Here is a 15334-nt window from a genome sequence, read left to right as displayed (position 1 = left end):
TTTGTACTTAATTCTACATTTGAAAGTTCAACTTTCATGATAAAAAGATTGCAGTACAGTACTTGTATTAGGTGAATTGAAAAATACAATTTATTTTGTTTTTTTACAGTGCAAATATTTGTAATCAAAAATAAATATAAAGTGAGCACTGTACACTTTGTATTGTGTGTTGTAATTGAAATCAGTATATTTGAAAATGTAGAAAATATCCAAAAATATGTAAATAAAAGGTATTTTATTATTGTTTAACATTACAATAATTTTTATTTAATTGCTTGACAGCCCTTTTTATGGAGAAAAGAATGAAAGTTGATTGAGCTGAGCTGGAGGAGTTGTTATTGTTGCTATTGTAAAAGTCTGAACCTGTTTCCGAGAAAACAAAACGAGACAAACACACAAAAAGGGAGAGAAAAGAACCACAACCAGAGAAAATGCAACTTCTGTCTTTCATGTTCAGTCACTTGTAACCTCACTGCCGGAAAACACATTCATGGCATTTGGTCTTAATAGCCACTCCGAGACCTGGCAAACTTGTACCAGCATAGGGCTGTTTAGGGCAGGGGTGGGCAAACTTTTTGGCCTGAGGGCCACATTGGGGTATGGAAATTGTATGGCGGGCCATGAATGCTCATGAAATTGGGGGTAGGGGTGCAGGAGGGGATGAGGGCTCCAGCTGGGGTTGCAGCCAGAAATGAGGAGTTCAGAGTGCGGGAGGGGGCTCCAGGTTGGGGGGTGAGGGCTCTGGGGTGGGGCTGGGGATGAGGGGTTTGGGGTACAGGAGGGGGCTCCAGGCTGGGATGGAGGGATTCTGAGGGTGGGAGGGGGATCAGGAATGGGGCAGGCTGTTGGGGCACCGGGGGGTGAGGGCTCTGAGGTGGGGCTGGGGATGAGGGGCTTGGGGTACAAGAGGGGGCTCTGGTCTGGGATTGAGGGGTTTGGAGGCTGGGAGGGGGATCAGGGCTGTGGCAGGAGTTTGGGGGGGTGCTCAGGGGTGCAGGCTCCGGGCGGTACTTACTGCAAGCAGCTCCCAGAAGCATGTCCCCCATCCGGCTCCGAGGCACGGCCAGGTGGCTCTGCGCGCTGCCCAGTCCACAGGCGCCACCCCTGCAGCTCCCATTGGCTGGGAACTGTAGCCAATGGGAGTTGTGAGGGCGGCACCTGTGGACGGGCCAACAGCAGAGCCGCCTGGCCATGCCTCTGCATACTATGTAGGAGCCGGAGGTGGGTCATGCCGGCTGCTTCCTGGGAGCCACACAGACCGGGGCAAGCACCTGACCCCAGTCCCCAGCTGGAGCTGAGGGCCAGATTAAATGGTCTGACAGGCCAGATGTGGGCCATGGGCCATAGTTTGCCCACCCCTGGTTTAGGGCATTGCTTTTAGTTGCCTCTCTGGTCACTGGATTACATCAGTGTTGCAAAATACAGTTGTGACCAAATAAAACAGGTTGTTATTAGACAGGAGGAAAAGGTGAGTGATAGGAAAGAGAAGGAATAAAGTGGAGGAGAAAAAGGACCTACTGGGGGGGAATGGATAAGACAGTGTCATATCCCAGGTGGTGATTGGGATTTAGCTGGAGCCAGTAAAGGTGGAGATGGCAATGTCATCTGGATCCCTCTGTCTCTGACCCACTCTGGTCAGGACATCTCTTGGGTTTAGGATGACAAAGGCCCAACAATGACACAATGGATCCTGAGGTCCCAGGAGACAGTAGAGTGGCAGCCATGATGGTGAAGTTGCTCCTTTCCTGTCCACTCATCTCCCAGCCAGCAGTTGCCTCCTGCTAATTTTTTTCCCCCAAGTCTTTTCTTTTTAAAAACCTCAAAAGGGAATGATGAGTGGAATAACCCATCCCCTTGTTATTTTGTTTATTAATTAATCTTATTTCTGACACATCAGTTTTGGTCCATTGATTTCTGGTTCCACATTTCTCTTGTTTACTAGGCATGATTTTAACCCAGTCTTTGAAAGTAGGCCTTTTTTGTGTGGACTAATTTAGTCTTTCTGTCTCCCTTTTTACCTTTTCCCATCAACATTTCTTGTTACAGGTTATTGTGATATTTTATAAACTTTAACTCGCTTCTCACAGTTGAACTCATCATAATTAAGGTGAATTTGGAGGCCCAAATATTACAACACTCTGTTACTCCCTTGTACTGTCACACAAGATAGGCCACAGTTTAGCTTTTTATTACTGCAAGCAAGATGTGACTGGACTGAAATAAACTATCATGGGATATAATTCCTTCTCAGTGTCATTACATCATATTCATTATATCCATGGAGACAAAATTCCACTTCATCTTAGCAGGAATTATTTTAAATAGTCTATTGGTGATAGTGAGCATGGGATGTATAGAGAAATAAATAGATAGTTAGTCATTCAATTTAATTCCGAATAGAAATTAAGAAATCACCAGGAGATCAGAACATTAAAAAATGCAGGTTTCTGAGAGTCACTGTAAATGTTGGTACTGCAAACTTTTAAATATAGCTCTCTGAACTTTTTCGGCTGTGTTAACATTGCAAGGTGCTAGACAATTTTCTTGACTAAATATAGGTGATATGTTAGAAAAATGGAACTCTAGTTCAAATTTTAAGATTATAAAATACTTTTCAAATAATTTTTTCCTGGATTTTGACTTCTCTTTCAGTCCAACATATTTGAGTTTGTGTTTCTTTTCCTGTAAATACCAGAGGCCATTCAGACTTGTCCATGGGCTCTGAAGATGGGTCCTGTCTCCTTCTAGGCATACAGCTAGATTCTCTGTGTGCATAGTATTAATAGAGTGGCAGTTCAGTGATTTTACCTTTGTTTATTAGCATCCTGGCTTTTAAAACTTATTTAGAGACATCAGTGAGAAAAATCTTTTCCTAGCCCAGTGGTTCTCAAACTTTTGTACTAGTGACCCCTTTCACATACCAAGCCTCTGAATGTGACCCCCCCTTATAAATGGAAAAACACTTTTTAATATATTTAACACCATTATAAATGCTGGAGGGAAAGCAGGGTTTGGGGTGGAGTCTGACAGCTCACGACCCCTTAGGGGTCCTGACCCCCAGTTTGAGAACCCCTGTCCTAGCCTATCCTAGTCCCTTGGAAATCAAAATTTCCTGAGGGTTTGTTTCCTGGTGCTCTCAGGAGCTTCAGAAGAGCTATGCCACAGCAGTTCAAAGTCTGTGGACACTTTCTTACCAGGAGAAGGGGCTCAAAAGTCTAGATGGCCATGTTGGAGCCTTTCACTCCCTATGCACAGGTCAAGACTTCTCCAAAGAAACCTCAACAAAGAAAGGTCAGTCTTCTTCAATACCATGGACTGAGCACACTGGATCCTCCTCACCAAACAGAGATTCTTCAATGCTGAATCCAAAAATTCCCCAACCTCCAGTCCAATCCATTTTTTTTTAAAAAGAAGCTCCCTGCATAAGTAGGCAATTGAATCACTAGGTAAGGAGTCTGGCCTGCTTATCTGAATGTCCTTCACAAAAGGAGGATTTGCACTCTTAACATTACCTCTTTAATATTGGAGGATAATGAGTACGGGGGCAAAAAGCTGCCTTCTCCCCCACATCTGCTCCATTTCCTCCATAGCCTCATAAACCTTAAGTCACAGTGAAGCTGTGGGGAGACAAGTCTGTAAGAAAAGGAACAGATCCTCTGTTGATGAAAATCGATCTTCTAAAAGCAAAAATAAAGTAAAAGTAAAAGACAAAAAAACCCATCTCCATAGTAGGGGAACTCTCAGCTTCACAGTATAATCCCTAACTAGAGAATTCGGAAAGGTTCTTGGTCTTAGATATGTTTGACACTATGAGGAGAGAAAGAAGACAAGCAAGCTAAATCTTCTATCCAAAATCAAGTTGTCTCCCTTCAATTCCTCATTCAAGGACATCATTAGGGAAGAATGGGAAACACCCAACAATAGGAAAGGCTTAGTCATCAAGTCCAGAAATTGTGCATTATAGTACAACCCAGAGATTTCGTCTTCATCTTCTCTATAGTTAATGCAGCAGTGGCATCCCTGGCAAAAGACACCATTTCCTGCTGTGAATGGTTTTTTTCCCCAAAAAGATCCTGCAGAAAGGATAATTGAAACTATCCACCAAAGGAACTTTAAAGCTTCTTCAGCTTCTCTTAGTGTCTGCTTGGCAATAAGCTGTTTCAGGGCCACAGTGTTCTGCTGCAACAACTTAATAATACCCTTAAAACTCATCTCAAAAACAGAGGAAATTTGTTTATTTTTATTTTTGTAACATATATCTTGGTATTCACTGTCAAGAGTTTAGGTCAAAAATAATTTCTTGACTCCTATATTAGTAAGATATTTTTCTATTGCAGTTATGATTGCTCTGCTAGTTAAAGTGAATCCAGCCAATTAACAAAATATTAAAATGTTAAAAGAAACATTTCTGAGTTGATTTATTTGATCTTTCTTTGTCTTTTGCCTGAGTTACTGAAGCCTTTGTGTGTCCTGCTTATATTTTCTAGGTAAGCCTGTAAACCAGGCAGCATGCTCAGTTTTATACATTTTGTACATTTATACTGTTTTGTACATTTTTAACAGTTGCTTAGCCAGCTTAAAGGAAATCTGGAGGAAGAAAACAGACATCTGCTTGATCAAATTCAGACATTAATGCTACAAAATAGAACATTACTGGAGCAGAATATGGAAAGCAAGGATCTTTTCCACGTTGAACAAAGACAGTACATGTAGGTATACCAAAAATTATGAAACCGCTGTTCAGAAATATGACAACGGCAAGCTTACAAATTTTAAAAAACACCTTCTACTGGCTGATACATTACATAATACTCTCATACCCTATTTTCTTGTATTTTTTCTTCAAACATAACTAAAGTAATTGTATTATATATCAATTGCTGATAATCACAACCAGAAATCTTGATTTTTAAAAACTAAAAAAAAATAAAAATACATGGTTTTTATGGTATGTGGATCTACTGAAAAAAAATATTTATTCCTCCTTCCACTTCAAACAAGCATCCCAGAGTCCTTTAAAAATTCTGTTGCTTTTTCCAGCAGAGAACTTTTGCTTCCTTTAGCAGTAAAAAGAAAGTGTTTTAAATACTACTTTATTGTATCCTATATGTGCATGCTATGTTCATAAAGTAAAGCATTACATTATATTAAAGACCGTAAATGGCCCATGAAAGTCTTTAAAATGTATTCATTTAGATATATCTTTGCATCATATTTTCTGTATTTCTCTTTCTTCCTCTTTATTACTTAGAGATCTCTGTTTCTTGGCAATTTTTATGCTGCTCCCTCTTATTCTTAGGTGAAAGAAAGTCTGCTATCAGATACCTAAAAACACAAAGCCCTGGCTGGGATGATTTAATTGGGGATTGGTCCTGCTTTGAGCAGGGGGTTGGACTAGATGACCTCCTGAGGTCCCTTCCAACTCTGATATTCTATGATTCTATGTAATATTATATAAATATATAAATAACTGCTAAAATAGCAATTTTGATTAATTTCTATTTACAGTGACAAGTTAAATGAATTGAGACGACAAAAGGAGAAATTAGAGGAGAAGATTATGGATCAGTATAAATTTTATGAGCCATCCCCCCCCAGAAGGTACTGCTTGAATATATTTTATGAAAATGAGTATAACCAGAAATTTAAACACGCTAAGGACCCAGTTGTGCCCCTATTGAAGTTGATGGTAAAATTCCCATTGACTTCTATGGGAGCAGAGCATGCCCACATATTGTAGTTAAACATGCACACAAAATATTTTTTAAATTATGCATTTTATAAAGTAATGAATTATAAATGCAATAATGGATTTAATTTTATTATAACAGAAGGGGCAATTGGATTACTCTAAAAATGAGGAAATTGATAAAATCTAAGAAAGATGTTAACCGCGAGCGTCTGAAGTCTCTGACTCTTATACCTACCCGTTCGGAGTCCAGCGAAGGATTTCTTCAGCTACCCCATCAGGACAGTCAAGATAGTTCCTCGGTGGGCTCAAACTCTCTTGAAGATGGCCAGACACTGGGAACCAAAAAGAGCAGTAGTGAGTAGTTACAAAACAATTTTAGTTTGAAATACTGTTTGGTTAAGTATATTTCCAAGATGTTGTAAAAACTTCAAAACTACTTAAGAAAGAACAAATCAGTTGGAAATCTTTAAATAATGTTAAGAGCTTCCAAGGCCTGTAATCTTTAGGTCAAGGGCAAAACTCCCATTGACTTCAGTGGTACAGCTTCAAACCCCGCCTAGAGTGTATATGGATAGATGCCCTATTTTAGCATTTCAGTAAATGTAATTAAATACATTAAAATGAATTTACAGTATATCAGGGATGCAGAATTAGGTAGGGTTATTGGATCAGAATAATGGCATTTAGCCTGTCAGAACTTCAAATGGAAGGTCAGATGGCACTGTTCCTCTCTCCCTAATCCACCTCCTTCTGCTTTGTTTGTTTTCTCTCATTCCCATGAGACTCCCACTCTCCTCGAGTGTGCCTCTTCATATTGTGTCCATACTAACAACCATTAGCTGCTAAAAGATCATGTGTCTTGTAAACCTCATGATGATGGGTTTTGGCAACAATATAATAGAGAACAGAAAGAGCTGTGGAGCGATATAAGTAGTTAGAAGGACACAGATCACTACTGATCCTAGAGATAGGCAGAGCTACAGAGAGAAATAACTGATAAGTTCCTGACGTAGGGGGAATTGACGTTTGCCAGACACTAATTGTTACCCTGAATGAGCCACTTTGTCCTAGCTGTTAGGATTCACATAGCCTAGAGTATTTTATGCAACCTTTACTTGTTTCTTTTGTTGTTCATCAATAATTTAAGTCATGAAATTTCCAGTGGCAGGTAATTAGTTTTTTGCCATTACATTCCTTGTTAAACAAGTTGCATTATTGATTAGTTAATACATTTATTACCAGTGAGATATTGATGTTACATATAAAGCATCAATGTACCCTTATATTATAATTCATACCTTTTAAAGTTTAATATCTAAGTGACTTCAGAATATATAAGGTGAAAATTTGGTATTCCAATGTTCATCCCAGGGGAGAATTTCCTTTATTTAAAAAAAAAAATCTCACATGGTGGTTTTTGATTTTGGCTCTTAGTGTGCAAACTTAATAAAAATTTTAAAAACAATAATAAATTCTGTATTATTTCACATACTTTTACGGAAATTAAAAGTAGAGCATGAGAGAATCTGGAAGAGTCTGTCTTTGGATAGGGTGCCAATACATCTAGGGACAATCTTGCTGAAAAGAAGTGCTTGAAATTCCTAGTTTCTTAAAAGGAGTTGGCTATAAAAGGTTATGTGACACTTTGAAAAGAAGCAATTTGAACCTGATGCAGATTAAAATAATTACAACCCTTCCCTTGCCTATATAAATACTGGATATTTTTTATTTTGCTTGCCTTCATTCGTTTTGTCCTCACTACAAGGATTAGTCTCCCCTCAAATGTGGTGCTACCATGAGTTGCTTGTGTATAACAAGAGAGGACCTTAACTAGACTAAATCTTTCATAAATCCATTAATGATAAAAACAGGCCCCGGTTTAAGAAGACCGAGATCTTCAACAAAGCAGTGACTAGTTGCTAAGAGGGCTTTTATCTTGTACCTTAATAAAATAACACCATTCCATAAATAATCCCCCATATTATTTCTAGTTTATGGTGACAGGATTATGGAACAAAATATTTCTGATATTTCCTATCAATGCTTGTCAAAGTGGATTAGATCCTTTATACAAAAATGCTGTATGATAATGGAGAATCAGATCCCTGAATGTTGCAGTTTTGGAAATATACAGAGCTGCTACCTGGATTGCTGTCAGTATTTTTACACAGCATCACTGTTGGCCTGGCCTTATGATCTAATGCCCAGTCTAGGAGAGTAATTCTACAATAATCATTATTCAGTTAAATAATCCTCCTCATTCCCATCTCCTTAGGGATTTGTTACTCTTTGTGAATCTCCAAGAGTGGGAACATATACCAACAATCCTCAAAGAGGATTTACTCATCTATAACTGGAGTTCTTTGAGTAGATATATCCATACATTGCACCTTTCATCCCCATTTTGTGGGTTCTATTGCAGGGGTGGGCAAACTTTTTGGCCTGAGGGCCACATTGGGGTATGTAAATTGTATGGTGGGCCATGAATGCTCATGAAATTGGGGTAAGGGTACGGGAGGAGGTGAGGGCTCCAGATGGGTGTGTGGCCAGAAATGAGGAGTTCAGGGTATGGGAGGGGCTCCGGGTTGGGGGGTGTGAGGGCTCTGGAGTGGGGCTGGGGATGAGGGGCTTGGGATGCAGGAGGGGGCTCTGGGATCGAGGGGTTCGGAGGGTGGGAGGAGGATCAGGGATGGGGCAGGGGATTGGGGTGTAGGCAGGGGGATGGGGTCCAGACTCCAGGCGGCGCTTACTGAAAGCAGCTCCCGGAAGCATGTACCCACTCTGGCTCCAAGGCGTGGCCAGGCGGCTCTGTGCGCTGTCCTGTGCACAGGCACCACTCCTACAGCTCCCATTGGCCGGGATCTACGGCCAATAGGAGCTGCGAGGGCAGCACCTGTCGACGGGGCAGTGCTCAGAGCCACATGGCCACGCCTCTGCATACTACAAAGGAGCTGGGGTCGGGTCTTGCTGGCTGCTTCCAGGGAGCTGCGCAGAGCATGGCAAGCCCCGACCCCGCTCCCCGGTTGGAGCTGAGGGCCAGATTAAATGGTCTGACGGGTCAGATGTGGCCCGTGGGCCATAGTTTGCCCACCTCTTGTGTATTGGATTCTAAGTGAATAGGAGAAACTCAGCTTGTGGGCAAGTCAAGCTTTGTCATCTTTCTCTTTTGTAGCTCTGGGCACGGAATTCTCTTTTGCAACGTAATCCCTTTTCATGTTTCATCAGTACAGTAACCTGGAGCAGTAGGTTCCATGGCTGAGGGTTAACCTCAATGTCATAATGTATAGAGCCTCAGGTTCACCTAAGATCCCTCGCCGTCCAGGGCTTTCCACTCCTTTCAGATTGTTTTATTCTGTAAACCTACTAAGAACTACAACTTGAGATCATCAAATCCACGTTTATCCCTATAAAGTGGTGATCCTGGCTTTATTGACTGATGTTGGCTCAACTAACTTTCTGGGGTCCAAAAGATTCATAAATCTTTTCCATGAAAAAGAGCTAAAAGAGACTATCTCCTGTCAGATTTCCATCTCCAAAATGAATATCTGTCCTCTCAACTGCTATCTTTTCCTAGGCCCTTGTTGGCTTCAGAAGATTGTGAAGATGAAGAGGCTTCAGGTAGATAACCCTTCTCAAGAGGGAGAATCACCATCTTCCTCATTTCTGGATTAATCTTAGGCTTTAATGTCAGTCTCTCCACCTCTCCTCGTGAGACTTGCTGAAGCTCTGAATCTAGAGACAGAGAACTCTCCTGTTCTTTATTATGGAGGCACTGGTCATAGTTTCATAGCTAAGGTTGTGTTCTGTTTTGTGCTTACAGCACCAATTCATCCATTTTGTTATATATGAAAAATAGAGTATATCTTCCGCAAACTTTCGGCACTTACTCTTTAAATATAGATACTATTTTTTTTTTAGAATTTACAAGTAAATCTGTTAATTATTTTATGAGTTAAAATTAATTTTAAATGGGTCCTTTAAGAAATGTAGCATTGGTGTCGATCTTTTCTTTGTCTAAAATTATCTTAATAATGGAATAACACAGATTCTTCAAAATTTCCTCTATATACAGTAGTTAAAATTAATTGAAATCTTGTGTATAGGCTTTCTTTGAAAAAAATATTGTAATTAAGCTAAGTTATTAACAACCATTGTATTTAATTGTTATGCTTGTATAAGCTAAAGACATGGTATCAGGGTTCCTTCCCCACTCTGAACTCTAGGGTACAGATGTGGGGACCCGCATAAAAGACCCCCCTAAGCTTATTCTTACCAGCTTAGGTTAAAAACTTCCCCAAGGTACAAACTTTGCCTCGGCCTTAAACAGTATGCTGCCACCACCAAGCGTTTTAAACAAAGAACAGGAAAAGAGATCACTTGGAGACATCTTTCCCCAAAGTATCCCCCCAACCCCTACACCCCCTTTTCTGGGGAAGGCTTGATAATAATCCTCACCAATTTGTACAGGTGAACACAGACTCAAAGCCTTGGATCTTAAGAACAATGAAAAATCAATCAGGTTCTTAAAAGAAGTATTTTAATTAAAGAAAAGGTAAACGAATCACCTCTGTAAAATCAGGATGGAAAATACTTTACAGGGTTATTCAGATTAAAAACACAGAGGATCCCCCTCTGGGCAAAACCTTAAAGTTACAGAAAACAGGAATAAACCTCCCTCTTAACACAGGGAAAATTCTCATAAAACAAAAGATAAACTAATCTGCCTTGCCTGGCATACCTACACTGGTTGCAATATTGGAGACTTGGATTAGGATGGGTTGGAAAAGATGGATTTCTGTCTAGCCTCTCTCAGTCCCAAGAGAGAACAAACACGTAAACAAAGAGCACAAACAAAAGCCTCCCTCTGCCCCCCCCCCCAAGATTTGAAAGTTTCTTGTTCCCTTATTGGTCCTTTGGGTCAGGTGCCAGCCAGGTTAGCTGAGCTTCTTAACCCTTTACAGGTAACAGGATGTTGCCTCTGGCCAGGAGGGATTTTATAGCACTGTATACAGAAAGGCGGTTACTCTTCCCTTTATATTTATGACACGCCCCCCAAATCACAGATAGGGTGAAACACTGGATGTGATTTCTTCCTGGAGCTCGAGAATAAAACAGAGTTAATAAGACACACGCATCTCTAAATATACTACTAACTGTATAAAGACTAACAATATTTCCCACATCTTAAGGACGATTTGGACCAGTTGATTCTGGGAAACTTTCACGGGGGAGTGCATCAGCCACTTTGTTAGAAGCTCCTGAAATGTGTTTTGTGTCGAAATCAAAATCTTGGAGAGCTAAACTCCACTGAATAAGTTTTTTGTTATTTCCATTGGCGGTATGAAGCCACTGTAGCGCAAGCATGGTCGGTTTGCAGGTGGAAATGCCATCCCCAAAAGTATGGGCGTAGCTTTTCCAGAGCACAGACAATGGCATAACATTCCTTTTCACTGATTGACCAGTGGCTTTCCCTCTCAGACAGCTGCTTGCTGAGAAACGTGACAGGATGGAACTCTTGATTCGGTCCTTCCTCCATTAAGACTGCTCCCACACCATGCTGGGACGCATCTGTGGTTACTAGGAACGGTTTGTCAAAGTCTGGGGCCCTTAGCACAGGGTCAGACATGAGTGTCGCTTTAAGCTGGTTAAAGGCCTTCTGACACTCTTCAATCCACTGAACTGCATTTGGCTGTTTCTTTTTGGTTAGGTCTGTTAGTGGGGCGGTGATTTGACTGTATTGCAGTACAAATCGCCTGTAATATCCAGCCAAGCCTAAGAAGGATTGAACCTGTTTCTTTGACTGAGGGACAGGCCACTTTTGGATAGCATCCACTTTGGCCTGTAGGGGGTTGATAGTTCCTTGACCCACCTAGTGTCCAAGTAAGTCACTCTGTTTAGGCCTATTTGACACTTCTTAGCCTTAACAGTTAGTCCTGCCTCCCTTATGCGCTCAAGGACTTTTTGTAGATGTTCCAGGTGTTCTGCCCAGGAATCCGAAAATATGGCCACATCATCAAGGTAGGCGACTGCATATTCTCCCAATCCTGTTAGGAGACCATCTACAAGTTTTTGGAAGGTGGTGGGTGCATTCCGCAGCCCGAAAGGGAGCATATTAAATTCATACAGCCGGACATGTGTGGTGAAGGCTGACCTTTTCTTGGCGGATTCTGCTAGCTGTACCTGCCAGTACCCCTTGGTTAAGTCCAAGGTAGAGATGAACTGGGCCCATCCCAGTTTCTCCAGTAGTTCATCTGTGCATGGCATTGGATAGTTGTCTGGGCAAGTTACGGCATTTAACTTATGGTAGTCCATGCAAAAACGTATCTCCTCATCTGTTTTGGGAACTAGAACCGCTGGAGATGCCCATGCATTGCCAGAGGGGCATATTACACCCATCTGTAGCATATCCTGGATCTCCTGTTCTATAGCAGTTTTAGCTTGAGGAGACACCCGGTAAGGTTGGACTTTAATTGGGTGAGCATTACCTGTGTCAATGGAGTGGTATGCCCGTTCAGTCAGCCCTGGGGTGGCTGAGAACATCGGCGAGTAGCTAGTGCACAGCTCCTTGATCTGCTGTCACTGCATACGTTCACCTCTTCCACACCACCATCACTTTTCCCTTCTTAGTAGGCACCTTCAGGCCACTCAGCGTCATCTCCTCCCTGGGCTGTAAACTGACAAACTGTTAATTCTCTGGAATGAAAGGGCTTTAGAGAATTAATATGCTACACCTTAGGCTTTCGGTTGGAGGTGGGGAATCCCATGAGATAATTAATAGCTCCCAGGCGCTCCTGGACCGTGAGTGGCCCTTCCCACGATGCTTTCATTTTATGGGCCTGGAGGACCTTTAAGACCATGACCTGGTCCCCAACTTTGAAGGAACGCTCTCTGGCATGTTTAACATACCAGGCTTTTTGCTCTTTTTGAGCATCTTTTAGGTTTTCTTTAGCAAGAGCTAAAGAGGTTCGGAGGGTGTTTTGTAGGTTGGTTACAAAGTCCAGAATGTTAGTTCCTGGAGAAAGTGTAAACCCCTCCCATTGCTGCTTCACCAACTGTAATGGCCCCTTAACCTCGCGGCCATATACAAGTTCAAATGGGGAAAACCCTAAACTGGGATGGGGTACAGCTCTGTAGGCAAAGAGCAACTGCTGCAACACTAGGTCCCAATCATTGGAGTGCTCATTTACGAATTTACATATCATGGCCCCCAAAGTTCCATTAAATTTCTCCACCATGCCATTTGTTTGATGGTGGTAAGGGGTGGCAATCAAGTTCTTTACCCCATGAGCTTCCCAAAGGCTTTCCATAGTTCCTGCCAGGAAATGAGTTCCTGCATCTGTGAGGGTGTGGGAGAGCCAACCTACCCTGGCAAAAATGTCTGTTAATGCCTGGCACACACTTTTAGCCCTGGTGTTGTTTAGAGCTACTGCTTCCAGTCATTGGGTAGCAAAATCCATGAAAGTCAGAATGTAATGCTTTTCTCTGGGTGTCTTTTTCAGAAAAGGACCCAGAATATCCACAGCTACTCGCTGAAATGGAACCTCAATGATGGGGAGTGGCTGCAGAGGGGCTTTGACCTGGTCTTGGGGTTTTCCCACGCTTTGGCATACCTCACAAGACCGGACATAGGTAGAAACATCGTTGCCCATTCCCTCCCAGTGGAATGACCTCCCCAAACGGTCTTTGGTCCTGTTCACCCCAGCATGGCCACTAGGATGATTGTGGGCTAAGCTCAAGAGTTTTTCCCGGTACTTAGTTGGAACTACCAGCTGTCTCTGAGGATGCCAGTTTTCCTGGTGTCCACCAGAAAGAGTTTCCTTGTATAAAAGTCGTCTTTCTACAACAAATCGGGATCAATTAGAAGAGTTGAGAGGCGGTGGGTTGCTCCATGCCTCTGTCCAAGCTCTCTGGAGGCTTTCATCTGCTTCCTGTTCAGTCTGGAACTGTTCCCTTAATGCTGGAGACATCAGTTCCTCAATGGATTGTGGACCTCGGCTTGGTCCCTCTGGAAATGATGCAGGTGATGGGGCTGTTTCCATTGATGGTGAACCGCTGTCCGCTGGTGCACTATGGGGTATTTCAGGCTCTGGCTGAGCCTCTTGTGTAGGGTCATTTGCTGCTGCTGCCAGTGCAGGCTCGATGGTGCCCTCTGGTGTTCGAGCTGTAGACGGGGTTGCAAGCACTGGACTCAGCGCTGGCAATGGTTCTGTTGCTGGTTGCTTCGCCAGTTTCGGTTCGGGGACTGGCTTTGGCTGGGTCTCTGGATTCACTATGGCTGTTGCAGTTATTGGTAGGGGATCCGGTTCCCCCACCTCCATCTGGGTCTCTGGTAACACAGATGGGGCCCTGGTGGAAGGCTCAGGAACAGGGATAGGTGTGGAAGCTTGCTTAGTCTGGCTGCGGGTGACCATTCCCACCCTCTTGGCCAGCTTTACCTGGTTGGCCAAGTCTTCCCCTAGCAGCATGGGAATGGAATAATCATCATAGACCGCAAAAGTCCACATTGCTGACCAGCCTTTGTATTGGACAGGCAACTTGGCTGTAGGCAAATTGAAAGAGTTGGACTTGAAGAGTTGAATCATCACTTGGACCTCTGGGTTGATTAAGTTGGGGTCCACTAAGGATTGATGGATAGCTGACACCTGCGCTCCAGTGTTCCTCCTTTCTGTAACCTTCTTCCCGCCCACACACAGTTTCCCTTCACTCTAAGGGTATCTGGGAGACATCTGGGCCTGAAGACCTTTGGTGTAACCCCAGTGCAATGAAGTGTAATCTGCTGGGGTTCTTGGGGCAGTTGGCCTTCACATGTTCCAGCTCATTACATTTAAAACATCATCCAGTTGACTGGGCATTGGAGCGAGATGGGTTGCTGGAGAATGGTGTGGTGGGACGATAAGGTGTCTGGGGTTTTCCTTGGGATGTAGGTGGGGCCTTGAGTTACCCCCGGTGATAGGGTTTTGTTTCGGGTTGCCCCTTCTGATATTCGCTCCAACTGCTACTAGTTTTTTTTTCTTTTCTGCCACCTCCACCCATTTGGCTCCAATCTCCCCTGCCTCGATTACAGTTTTGGGCTTCCCATCTAGGATGTACCTTTCTATTTCCTTAGGAACACCCTCTAAGAACTGATCCATTTGCATTAGGAAGGGCAACTCTTCTGGAGATTTAACACTTGCTCCTGATATCCAGGCATCCCAATTTTTCACAATGTGGTAGGCATGTCGAGTAAATGACACGTCTGGTTTCCACCTTAGGACTCTGAACTGCCGATGAGAATGCTCGGGTGTTAGTCCCATTCTGACTCTCGCCTGGGTTTTAAAAAGTTCATAACTGTTCATGTGTTCCTTTGGCATTTCAGCCGCAATCTCTGCTAAGGCTCCACTGAGCTGTGGCCTCAGCTCTACCGTGTACCGGTCTGTAGAGATGCTGTACCCAAGGCAGGCCCTTTCGAAGTTTTCTAAGAAGTCCTCGGTATCATCGCCTGCCTTGTAGGTGGGGAACTTTCTGGGATGGGAAGTGGTACCTGGAGAAGGATTACTAGGGTTGGTTGGTATATTCTGCTGATCCCTTGCCTTCTCCATCTCCAGTGCATGCTTCCTATCTTTCTCTTTCTCCTCCATAGCTCTCTTAGGGGCAGTTTCCTCT

General features: G+C 42.9%; 1 protein-coding gene across 6 annotated transcripts in view; it reads left to right on the top strand.

The window, feature by feature from the left end:
- Positions 1-15334, top strand: part of CCDC88A (coiled-coil domain containing 88A) — a 348165-nt gene that overhangs the window by 305141 nt on the left and 27690 nt on the right. For all 6 annotated transcript variants that reach the window (XM_084624216.1, XM_084624211.1, XM_084624213.1 and 3 more), the window contains 3 exons: positions 4564-4709; positions 5509-5601; positions 5832-6046. In XM_084624216.1, coding sequence (XP_084480342.1) covers positions 4564-4709; positions 5509-5601; positions 5832-6046 — 454 coding nt within the window. The remainder of the gene's footprint in view (positions 1-4563; positions 4710-5508; positions 5602-5831; positions 6047-15334) is intronic.

Source organism: Lepidochelys olivacea, assembly GCF_965140295.1.
Source record: "Lepidochelys olivacea isolate rLepOli2 genome assembly, chromosome: 3".
NCBI lineage: Eukaryota > Metazoa > Chordata > Testudines > Cheloniidae > Lepidochelys > Lepidochelys olivacea.
Note: the sequence above shows the minus strand (reverse complement) of the source record. Positions and strands in the feature narration are given on the sequence as shown.